General features: G+C 46.6%; 1 protein-coding gene across 1 annotated transcript in view; it reads left to right on the plus strand.

Moving 5' to 3' along the window:
- THSD4 (thrombospondin type 1 domain containing 4) overlaps window positions 1–12,562 on the plus strand; it is a 235,768-nt gene that overhangs the window by 191,900 nt on the left and 31,306 nt on the right. Inside the window, exons 13-14 of the mRNA XM_056866032.1 lie at window positions 11,663–11,838; window positions 12,142–12,238. Of these exons, the coding sequence (XP_056722010.1) occupies window positions 11,663–11,838; window positions 12,142–12,238 (273 nt within the window). The remainder of the gene's footprint in view (window positions 1–11,662; window positions 11,839–12,141; window positions 12,239–12,562) is intronic.

Consider the following 12,562-nt stretch of genomic DNA (forward strand, 5'->3'; position numbering starts at 1 on the left):
AACATACCCAGCTCCTTCAACCTTTCCTCATAGGAATTGGTCTCCAGACCCCTCCCTATCTTTGTTGCTCTCCTCTGGACACGTTCCAGCTTGTCCACATTCAGCATGAACTGATCTTTGGAGATCATTTATAATTCCAGGAGATCTCCAGGCCCCACCAGGAGGTTGGTGACCCTAGCACCAAGACATTGCAATTCCCCCCAGTATTGTGTGAGGGTCCAATTTTTTACAGGCCTGTACTAGATTGTTTCGAAGGAAATTGAAAGCAGTTTCTGTTTGGGTTGTTTTGTGTCCAAATGCAATATTCAGCTTTTAAGGTCTGGTAGATTTTTTGCTGTAGCAGATTCAGGCCTTTTTTTGGGACGCAGTAGTTTAATCTGGCTGGAATTCAAAGTTTGTACTTGGTATATTGGTAGGTTTATGTTTTTAGGTTTGGCATAGTATTAAATATGTCCTCACACACCTAGAGTGTGGAGAGGTATAAACATTTAACAGTGCAATACTAAGAATACTTTCCTGGGAGTAAGCCTCATTGAGTAGAACACTGTAGGTTGCTGAGTAGACCTGCTTAGGATGACTCTAAATTTCTAGATTTAAACAACTAGATTTGCCCCTTTGCATAAGGCAACTTGTCTGATGTATTTTGCAGGTGGCTCTTGGTATCTGAATAGCAATGCTTCATTAGATGCCTAAGACGGCCCCAAGGATTCTGTCCAATCAATGCTTCATCAGTTGTAAACAGACCATAAAATTAAGATACAAGAATGCATTTACTCTCAAATGTTAAACCCACCATGCATTGAGGCCAAATGTTAGCTATTTAAAACCAGTTTGTGGTTTCTGTAGCTTGATGTTTCCTTCTCATTTTTTTTTATATTTTTAAAACTCTAATTCTGAACAACATGTTTTTAAAATGCATAAATAGGTTACAATGAGGCCTTTGAAAAAGTTGTTGCGCAAAGCAGAGCGGCCTCTAGCTGTCTATCTAGCTAAGGAGGGGGAGATAGGGTAGAATGACTTCTGAGAAGAAGGAGGAAAATTGTCCCCCAAGAATATCAGTCTAAGGACAGACAAGAGGTGTGAAAAAAGGGTGGAAAGGTCTCAAACCTTGTGGAAGGGTGGAAAGGTCTCTAAGTAGCTGACCACTTTCCCGCCCCCTGCTGGGTCTTCTTCTCAGTTCCTTTGCACGCTAGACATTGCAACTCTTCCAACAAGTGCTCCTGGAGAAATTGGCTGCTTTGGTGGTGGTCCAAGCCATAAGAACATAAGAAAAGCCCTGCTGGATCAGACCCAGGCCCATCAGGTCCAGCAGTCAGTTCACACAGTGGCCAACCAGATGCCTCTAGGAAGCCCACAAACAAGACGGCTGCAGCAGCACCATCCTGCCTGTGTTCCACAGCACCTCATATAATAGGCCTGCTCCTCTGATCCTGGAGAGAATAGGGGTGCATCATGACTAGTATCCATTTTGACTAGTAGCCATGGATACCCCTCTCCTCCATGAACATGTCCACTCCCCTCTTCAAGCCCTCCAAGTAGGCAGCCATCAACACATCCTGGGGCAGGGAGCTCTACAATTTAATACCTAACAGCTACACCACACAGCCTCAGCTCACATAATCGCAATTATGTTAGGCTGAAACGTGCCTCCCATTTTCTCATTCTTCTCCTGCCTTGAAGTATTCAAGGATGTTCGATGGAAAAGAATTAAAATCTTCAGTGACTCTTTTTTTAACAGAAGAAGCAAGCAAGCACTTAACACACCCTGTGTTAAGGCAAAGTATCGCCTTTCTCCTTAGCGAGAGGAGGAACCTCTTTTAACTGATTAGCTGGAAACCATGAGTGAGCTTTGGAGATCTTCCACTGCTTCGTGGCAGCCTCCAACCCGCTACTCAAAGCCATTATGCATCTTCCTCGGCCAGCTCATTATTTATATTGCAGCTCTGTGAGGTATGAATCCATGGCTCCTTCCCCGCCCCCCACTTCCCCTGAGACACAGGAGAGTTGCAGATGTGTGCTATAATTTTGTTGGCTTGCATGAGAAGGTGACTCTTGTTGGATCAGCTGGTTTTAGTTTTGGTGGACAAACCAGGCTGGGAATTTCCAGGCACTTGGAATTTTGGGATGCCCAGAAATGGATAAGAGAAAAGCCGTTCTTTCTTGTCCACTTCACATAAGAACATAAGAAAAGCCCTGCTGGATCAGACCAAGGCCCATCAAGTCCAGCAGTCTGTTCACACGGTGGCCAACCAGGTGTTTCTAGGAAGCCCCCAAGCAAGATGACTGCAGCAGCACCATCCTGCCTGTGTTCCCCAGCACCCAAGATAATAGGCATGCTCCTCTGATCCTGGAGAGAATAGATATGCATCATGACCAGTATCCATTTTAACTAGTAGCCATGAATGCCCCTTTCCTCCATGAATGTGTCCACTCCCCTCTTAAAGCCTTCCAAGTTGGAAGCCATCACTACATTTTGGGGCAGGGAGTTGCACAATTTATGCGTTGTGTGAAAAAACACTTCCTTTTATCTGTTTTGAATCTCTCACTCTCCAGCTTCAGCAGATGACCCCGCATTCTAGTATTATGGGAGAAGTTTTTCTCCCTGTCCACTCTCTCCAAACCATGCATAATTTTATAGACCCTTATCATGTCTCCCCTCAGCCGCCTTCTTTCCAAGCTAAACAGCCCTAAGCGTTCACGTCTCTTCTGAGTAAGGCCTCCAGATAGGGCCTGGAGATGTCCTGGGATTACAGTTCATCTCCAGACATCAGATATCAGTTCCCCTGGATAAAATGGCTGCTTTGGAGGGTGGACTCTGTGGCACTATACCCTGCTGAAGTCACCCCGCTCCCTGATCTCCGCCCTCCCTAGGTTTCACCCCAAACTCTCCAGGAATTTCCCAGTCCAGATTTGGCAACCCTACTTCTGAAAGAGTCACAGGGGAGAGGGTCCATCTGCAGCTTCCTGGCAGGCTTATCTCCCTGCTGCCCCTGAGCAGGGAAGGTTCTGTCACATAGGTAATTCTAGCATCTTAAGCCAATACAAATAGGAGCCCCGTGGTGCAGAGTGGTAAGCTGCAGGACTGCAGTCCAAACTCTGCTCACAACCTGAGTTCGATCCCAATGGAAGTTGGTTTCAGGTAGCCGGCTCAAGGTTGACTCAGCCTTCCATCCTTCCGAGGTCGGTAAAATGAGTACCCAGCTTGCTGGGGGTAAAGGGAAGATGACTGGGGGAGGCACTGGCAAACCACCCCGTAAACAAAAGTATGCCTAGTAAACGTCGGGATGTGATGCCACCCCACGGGTCAGGAATGACCCGGTGCTTGCACAGGGGACCTTTACCTTTTAAGCCAATCCACCCCTGGAATCTGGTGTATACCGTCTACTTACAAGACAAGAGTCACTGGAAAAGACAGTCATGCTAGGAAAAGTGGAAGGCAGCAGGAAAAGAGGAAGACCCAACATGAGATGGATGGACTCTACAAAGGAAGCCCTCTGTTTGCAAGACCCGAGCAAGGCTGTAAGTAAAACAGTAAGATGTTTTGGAGGACATTGATTCATAGAATCGCCATGAGTCGGAAGTGATTTGACGGCACTTAACACAATACACAGATTTGCCAACTCTGGAACTGTACCTTGTGGTTACAGCTACAATTGCCCCTGCCTGATACTGACAAATGGTCTTTAAACCCTCTAGGACCCTGAAGGATTCTTCAGTAGGATAGAGAGCCCTCCGTTAGCTGTTCCCAACTCCCTTCCGTACCGCCCTTGTTTTCACTGGTTCCTTTCCAACGCCTGAGCCATTTCTGTCATTTGGACGGGCATATCATATGCTTCCAATTTAGTGGTTGAAATTAAGCCGGTAGAAGAAATAAGTGTGTGGATGGTAGAGCTGGGGGGAGAAAAATCCCACGAACACTGCAAAATGTCAAAAGCAGCTGTTTCAGTTTATTTCATCATCCCAATTCTAGTTTTTGACAGCTTTTTGGTACACATGTCGATGGATATCAATGTAATTATTCACATCAAAATAGCAGACGATAGTTCAAACTGAAGTTTTCTTGAAGTCTGAATATTCGTCATCGATACTCAGAAGATTGAAAGACTTTTAGGAGGCATTGTTGAGTTGCACTTAGTTTCTGGTGTGGCTCAGGCTGTTGAAGCAGGGACAGTGAAAATTGGACTGCCTTAAAGCCAGAGGTTATCCAAAGAAAGAGACACCTCCAGGAGCGGAGACTGATCCTGAACCATGCAACAGAGAGGACCAGTTCTGGAGGAAGGGGCTGTGGCTCAGTGGCAGAGCACCTGCTTGGCACGCAGAAGGCACCAGGTTCAGTCCCCGGCACCTCCAGTTAAAAGGATCAGGTAACAGGTGATGGGAAAGACCTCTGCCTAAGACCCTGGAGAGCCACTCCCAGTTTGAGGAGACAATACTGATCTTGATGGACCAAGGGCCTGATTTAGTATAAAGCATCTTCATGTACATTCATGTGTTGTTGTGGCAACGAAAACATCCTCGAATTAATTTGGCCATGAGGCCCAGAAACTCAATTAAAGGTAACTTAATCTAGTCTGCCTAGTAAACATCAGGATGTGACATCACCCCATCGGTCAGTAATGACCTGGTGCTTGTACAGGGAACTACCTTTACCTTTTTTAATCCTACTAAAAGAGAGACTCATCTCCGTATCTGGTGTCTGGATGTGGATGTTGAGCCAGGAGAAGGATTGGGACCTTCCCAGTGGGCATGGGAGAGGCAGGGTGAAAGCGGAGCAGACTGTGCTGAGGCAGGCAATAGACAGTCACCTCTGCTTCTCACTTGCCTTGCAAACCCTACGGAGTCCCTGTACGTTGGCTGTGACTTGACAGCACTTTATACACAGCGAGGACGACGACCCCGATCCAAGGATCTTCATACGACCCTATCTGATTAGAATTGATGCCAATTTTGGAGGCACGAAATGTTTGGCATTAAAAAAAACAGCACGTGGTTTATAAACGGTGCAAAAGTGGAAAACGAACTTGGGCGATCGGCCAGAGAAAACCAACAGGATGAAAAGGGTCTTCTCAACCATGCGTGGATATCAAAAGAAGGAAGATGACATCGGCGTGACATCCCTATGCGTGAGCTTTGTGTAGCTATTGATTTGGGGTGATGGAGTGAAGCTTGTGGGGGGGGGGAGAGAAGGAGGCAACTGGCTTAGCATTTGTGAAGCTTTTGTGTTATTTTAACGGCTTTCTCTTTCTGTGTGTTCTTAATGTCTTATGGAGGGTGTGGTGGGCAGAAAGCCAAGTAGATTTTTTTTAAAAGGAAAGATGGATCATCACTCATTTTTCTCCACCGCCCCCATTCCTTAAGAAGTTTCTGACACTACTTATGTTCCATTCGAGCTGGTTATTACAAGATCTATTTTCTGTAACTCCCTTCCATTCTCCTGTGACAATCTCATAATGCCTGGCTTCTTGTTGTTAGTTTTCATTTGTCACTGCTTCGGCATTGATTCCTGGCATAGAAAGCGGCAGTTTTTATGATCGCTGTCTGAGAATCCCACGCTCGATTCCCACGGAGGAAAGACTAATGAAAACACGCGAGGCCCTTGCATCTTCTACAGAGGCAAATATTTTTGCTCGCTCGCACATGGACGTGATTGAGATTCGGCATTGTGATTCACTGTACAGGCCAGCGAGGAAGATAATCATGATCCAACTTTGCCAATGGAATCTGAGTCACACAACTAATATCGATTCGAGCTTTGAGAAAAGATTATTCCACATTAGTTTTGACTTAAAGAGCCCTGGAGTCTGTAACTATAATCCGTCATGGTGTTTATGAATAAATATTGGGATGAGAAAAATGTCATTAAAATATAAGAAGACACTATTGTGCTTTTAATTAATCTATTATGCTATTGTTGCATAAGAACACAAGAGCCCTGGCTCTGGAAAGGTTGACCATTAATATTTTATACCATACCTGCTCTGTGTAGGGGTTCAAGCACTGCCTAGGCAAATGGTGAGAGATTGGGGGTGAGGTGCCTGGCGAAGGTAGAGTTTGGGGAGGATGTGATGTCATGTCCACATGACACTCTAGGAATTTCTCCTAATCTCTATGGTAGACACCATAGAGACGGGGGGGGGGGGTCCTAGAGCATCATTATAGATGCTATTTTTCTCCCACTCTCCAATGTGTCAAGGGTGGGAGGGCAGAGGGAATTTACCGCCATGCCCAGGCAATCGGGAAGCCTAACTTTTTGCGAATGGGGAAAAGAAAAATGTGCTACAATGAAGAAGTGACGTCGTTCTTCACCTCAGTCTTCCATAACGACTGAGGGAAATGGAGTAAGTTTGGGGAGAGGGGCGGTCATGTGACTTGCTGGTTAATATGCGTGCTAAATCCCTCTTTGGCCATGTCCGGCATTCCTACGAAACCTTCCACGCTCAAGAGAAATCCCCTAATCCTCCTTTTCATTGTCGTTAAGCTGTTCACCTGAATTGTGTAACAAGGCAACAAGAGCGATTTCACGTCAAGAGAGAATTTTTTTTTTTTTTTAAAGAAAGCCTACTTCAGGACAAAGTAATATTGTGGTTTCTGGGTGAGGGCTTCCATTAAATAAATCCCCTGGTCCGCTAATTAATAGCTTGATTACAGATTAAAAATAGTGCTCCATTTAATTGGATTTGGCTGCTTTTATGGCAGCCGCGGGGACCTGGCTCATTTCCATTCCTCTGGGCTCATGTTCCTCCGGTCCTTTCCTTGTGACTAACCCAACGCTGGTATGCCACCAAGTGACACATGCTTTATGTTGGGACGAGCGTGCTCTAAACAGGTTGCGTAGGCAGCCTCCCAAGATTTGGGTAGTGGCGTCCCAAAGAACAGGTCCTGGCCACCCCTAGAAATATTTCTCAGGTTTCCAGTTATGAGTTGGAACATACTACAGCTGGGGAGACAGGAACCTTATCTGCCTGAGACCCTGGAGAGCCGCTGCCTGTCTGAGTAGACAATACTGACTTTGATGGACTGAGGGTCTGATTCAGTATATGGCAGCTCCATGTCTTCATGTCTTCCATGTCCATGTCTTATCTGCCAGGTTCTGTGCAGTAGCGATTAAAATTCGTCAATCTAAAAGTATTCCTAAAGAGTGTAAGAATTAACCTCAAAAGGGCGTCAGTTATGTAATTATGTATTCAGACTATTTAGGGCTGAGTTCCCAGAAAGAAGGATTATGTTGTAACAGCATATAGCACGTATATGAGTATATTTGCCCGTTGAACTAACCATATGTATTTTTCTGGCAAGGCCGTGATAAAGTGTTTGCTGTTGTTGTTGCCTGGCCTTATCTTTTTGATAAAGCTTGGATTCTAAGCTCTTCTACTAAGCAGAATCAGGAAGGGACAGTCTCTCCTTGTGCAGCCGAAACATTTCCCCCAATGAAATAGTATGCTACGCAATTACCCAGAATCACATAGGTGGTAACAACAACCCTGGTATGCGGCATAGCAACTCTCGGGGAGGAATTCTACTCCCGGTGTCTCTCAACCGCGGCCTCCAACGAAATGGACGGTTTCAGGCTCCTGTTCTCAATAACAGTTCAGCTGGCCGATTAGTAAGTCAGGCGATACTGTCGGATCTAAGTGATCTCGCAGATGGTAACCATGAATCCTACCTCCTGTCCCTTCCTGGTTGCTTCAGTAAGGGAGAAAATGAACTTGGCAAGCCGGAGGCTCCGAGAAGGCTCGGAACAATCAATTTAATGCCATTTGTTGCATCTTGTTCATCTGATGGACGATGTCAGGTTTCGACGCGGACCCGCTGCCTGTCTCTCTACTGACATCTTTATTGAGGCGCCCCATGTGCTGTGAATGCACGCTTCCAGCCAAGGAGAGCACTAATCATATCCCATAATGATAGGGCCTGCCAAGGCCCAGCCTAATGACAAAGACAGGCCTGTTTCCAGCCATCGTCTCTCATCTGCATCTAAGTTCACAACCGATTGCGTCACAAAACCTTTTTTTGGCTCAGGTTAGCAAGCGCCTTTCCTTTGTTGAAAAAAAATTGATTTTCCTGGTGTTTTTTAATTGTCTAAGATGCAACTTCTTCCTGGCAAAGTCCCCTCCCCCCAAAAAAAGAAAATTGGTGAACTTTTAAAACCTGTGCGAGGAGGTAACTCCAGGGGAGGGTCTAAGCCTCGGTTTTCTGTTTGTTGGCCCACGAAGAAGAATTGGTTTTTATATGCTGCCTTTCTCTATGACTTAAGGAAGAATCAAACCGGCTTACAATCACCTTCCCTCCCCCCCCAACAGACACCCTGTGAGATAGGTGAGGTTGAGAGAGAGGTGACTAGCCCAAGGTCACCCAGCTGGCTTCATGTGTAGGAGCAGGGAAACAAATCCAGTTCACCAGATTAGCCTCTGCTGCTCATGTGGAAGAGTGGGGAATCAAACCCGGTTCTCCAGATCGGAGTACACCACTCCAAACCAAGACACATGAACACCTGAGCACATGAATCGGCCTTATACTGAGTCAGACCCTTGGTCAGTCAAAGTCAGTATTGTCTATTCAAACTGGCAGTGGCTCTCCAGGGTCACATCAGCTTCTTTAACTAGAGGCCCCGTGGAATTGAACCTGGGAACTTCTGCTTGCCAAGCAGATGCTCTACCACTGAGCCACAGCTCAGGTCAACTGGTTGGCCACTGTGTGAAACAGGATGCTGGATTAGAGGGACCACTGGTTTGATCCAGCAGGGCTCTTCTTACATTCTTATGTATCTCCAAAACCTCAGGGAGAGAAAAGTCTTCCTTCATACTGGTTATCTTTCAACTGGTGGCCCCAGCCATTCCACCTGGGGTCTTTGGTATGCAAACCACATGCTCTACCACTGAGCCATATATTTTGGGATCCCAGCCAGTATTTTTTTTAACAGGCTAGGGTTATTAATCTAATGTGGAAAGCTAATAAGTAATTTAACTTCACCATGTCAATCCCTTCAAGATTTTAATTTTTAAAAGAATATAATGGGATTCCCTTCAGACTGTGGGATTTATTCCGGACTGCAGGCTCATGTAGCATTCCGGGACCTCTTCCCAATGGAAGGTCCTGCTAGTTAGAACTGCATTTCCCTAGAAATCAATTTGGCATTATTGATGCTGGGTATGAAGGAATTTTTAAAAGACCTATGTTGGGGAAAATGAGAAACAAGGGAAGCTCATTTAATATGGTATAAAACAGAGCCTGCAACATATGTCGTCTTAAAAAATTCATTTCTCCGACCATACCTAGGACCATTTTTAATACCATTTGTAAGCCTCTTCCAAAACTTTTTTTTCCAAGTTCACACTGCACTGTGATGTTAGGAAGAAATGATTAAGAATCAAACAGCACATCCGGTTGGATTCCCAAGGCCATGCGAGACGGTTGATTAAAATCTCTCATCTGGAAGTGTGTCTAGTCCTTAGCGAAATTGACTCCCGAAAGCCATTAACGTGTATCGATGCGGAGATACAGATATAGATCAGTCTGTCTTTCTGAATCTGCTGTTTGCCTGCTTGAAATTGGGCATGGGCCAGAACCCCCTAGGAAGTGTCTTGATGGGTCTATTTCATGCATCCAGTTGCCTGTCGATCGAGATGGAGAGAGAAATCCATCTTGTGTAGATCTATGGTGCAGACACCTTTGGAATACCGTGTTCACTTTCAGCTGACCTATCTTAAAGAAGATATTGCAGAACTGGGGGGAGGTTGAGCGTGTGGTCAACTTTGGGATTCTTTGGGTGGCGGGCTCAACCACAAAATGGTTGCCCCAGGAGGCTCAGCCACACAGACAAAAGAAGCCGTAGTGCAGGGGAGAAGAGGGATAATTAAAAAAAAAACAGTGGGAAAGAGGAGTGAAAGAGAATAAAACCAACCCTGTGGTGGCAGCTGCCACGGAAACAATGTTCCTTTAACCTATCTAGCAAATCGGATCTCCAATGGCCAATTAGAAGCTCTTCTGGGCAAGGGTCTCATTCTGGCTCTACCCACTTTCTAAAAACACATGGCGGGCGCCAGGAAAGGTGTTCGCAGGCACCGTGGCACCCACGGGCACCATATCGGGGAAACCTTCTCTAAGGTCTACTAGAAAAAGGTCTTTCCCAGCCCCTCGACACAATGCCCTTTCACTGGTGAAACCTGGGTCCAATGCAGGCGCTTAACCACTGAGCCCAAACGGAGTACAGTGGAGCTGCCAAATACGGGATTCAACCATCCGCCCATTGGGTTCATAATCGTCTCCTCCGACTGGCAGTGTCAGAGGCTGGTGTCAGGACCATGGACAGATCATCGGGGAAGCTGATGCTCAGCTGGAAGCGCATTCATGGACCTTAGGGATTGTTCCAGCACTGGCTGGGGGAATCCATTTGGCCTGAAATTCTGTCGCAGGGAGGCTCAACCTCGACTTCTCTGGGGAAGGTTAAAACGGCGTAACCCTGACCCTGGCACTGCTAGTCAGTGCTTCTGTATGCCTGTTTTCTCTTCGGAAGAGGATGTGGTGGTGAAGGATGGATTCTGACAGCCGCAAGGGGTTCCAGAGCGGAGTGGTTGCTACCTAAAGCTGCACCAAAGGGAACAATCCTCAGGGACGGTTGATGGGCACTGTGAAGATGCCCTGGCCTGGTTGGCCCTGGCTACCCCAATCTTGTCTGATCTCGAAGTTAAGCAGGGTCGGCCCCGGCTAGTCCTTGGATGGGAGACCACCAAGGAAGTCCAGGATCGCTATGCAGAGGCAGGCGATGGCAAACGACCTCTGAACGTCTCTTGCCTTGAAAGCTTGACGGGGTCACCTTGAAAGTGGGGGGCCACCCCTGCCCTTTCCATTGTTCTCCTTTGTATTTTGGAAACCAACATCTGACCAAGCAATAGCTTCCAAATCATACATTGTGTGTGTAAAGTGCCTTCAAGTCGCAGCCGACTTACGGTGACCCCTTTTTGGGGTTTTCATGGCAAGAGACTAACAGAGGTGGTTTGCCATTGCCTTCCTCTGCACAGCAACCCTGGTATTCCTTGGTGGTCTCCCATCCAAATACTAACCAGGGCTGACCCTGCTTAGCTTCTGAGCTCTGACGGGATCAGGCTAGCCTGGGCCATCCAGGTCAGGGCACATCATACAGTAGTTGGTATTTTTTATCTTCACTGCATATACATGTTGATCGAATAAAATATGTCCTGATGGGTACTAGATTGAGTTTCTGAGAATCTTAGGGGGGGATCAGAGGGAGGAATGGAGAAGGAGAGAGTGGTCAGAGGCTGGAATGTAACCCCCATTTGCAAACGCATGTCGGAATGCCACTTGCTTAGGATTCATAGTTGGGGCAGCTATACCCTTTGTGTGATATTTGTTATTTTCTCAAAAATGGAATGCTGAACTAGATGGATGCTGAGGTCATAGTTTGCTTTGGGTCAGCCTTGGATGGTTAACCATGCCAAGTAAATTTGGACTTGTGGGTCACCGTACCAAAAAGGTTGGGAACCGCTGGGTTATTCTAATTTCCTTCCCTGCTTCTTTCATCTCCTCTCTCATTATATTGCCTCCCTCTGCAAAAAAAGGTCACTTGAATGCTCAATTTTCCTTGTGTAAATGTTGCTTTTCACATTGGTTTAAGCGTTGCCCTATCCTTTTTTTTATTTTGCAGCCCTGCGCAGTCGTTCGGGGCGGTCAATCATCAATGGGAATTGGGCGATTGACCGACCGGGGAAATACGAGGGAGGAGGGACCATGTTCACCTACAAGCGCCCCAACGAAATCTCGAGCACCGCTGGGGAGTCCTTCTTAGCGGACGGCCCAACTAACGAAATCTTGGATGTCTACGTAAGCTGCAACTATTTAGCATAACATTTTCACCACTAACCCCCAATATTCTATTATCTTACTATGCTGAAATAACCACCCACATCTGATCCCTAAAGAGAGCAGGACTTCATCAGAACTGGGGGACGGGGGACGGGACACAGGCAGAACTTGAGGAACAAACTGCAGTAATGCTTTTGAGCCAAGTTTGAGCTTGTGTGGTGTAGAACCACTATGGTGCAGTGGTTAGTGTGGAGACCTGTGTTCAAATCCCCTGAATCCCCACCTCTGCCCACTCGCTGATTTTGATATTTTCTGTCTTAGATGATACATCAGCAGCCCAACCCAGGTATCCATTACGAGTACATCATCCCAGGGCCCAATGTCATCAGTCCTCAGGTGCCTCTTCACAGGCGGCCAGGTAAGTCACCTGCTTGGCACTGTCTTCTGGGGATGTGAAAGCTCAGAGACGCCAACCACCCATTTACATTGAGAGGCTAGTCGCCTACAGGGAATGGTGGTCCAAGGTGTTGGGTTGTGAGTGGGCTGTGACGGCGCGAGAATGAACAGCAGGAAATGGTGACTTCCACTCCACAGCTTCTGCTGGCGGAAGAGCCACTTCTACTGGAGGAAGGCCTCAAACTTGGCTAAGTGTCATGGGACAACCTACTGAAATCATTAACAACAGTTTGAGAGAGCAGCCATGTTGGTCTGCGATTAAACAGCTAGATTCGAGTCCAGAAGG

This window comes from Euleptes europaea, chromosome 20 (genome assembly GCF_029931775.1).
Source record: "Euleptes europaea isolate rEulEur1 chromosome 20, rEulEur1.hap1, whole genome shotgun sequence".
Lineage (NCBI taxonomy): Eukaryota > Metazoa > Chordata > Lepidosauria > Squamata > Sphaerodactylidae > Euleptes > Euleptes europaea.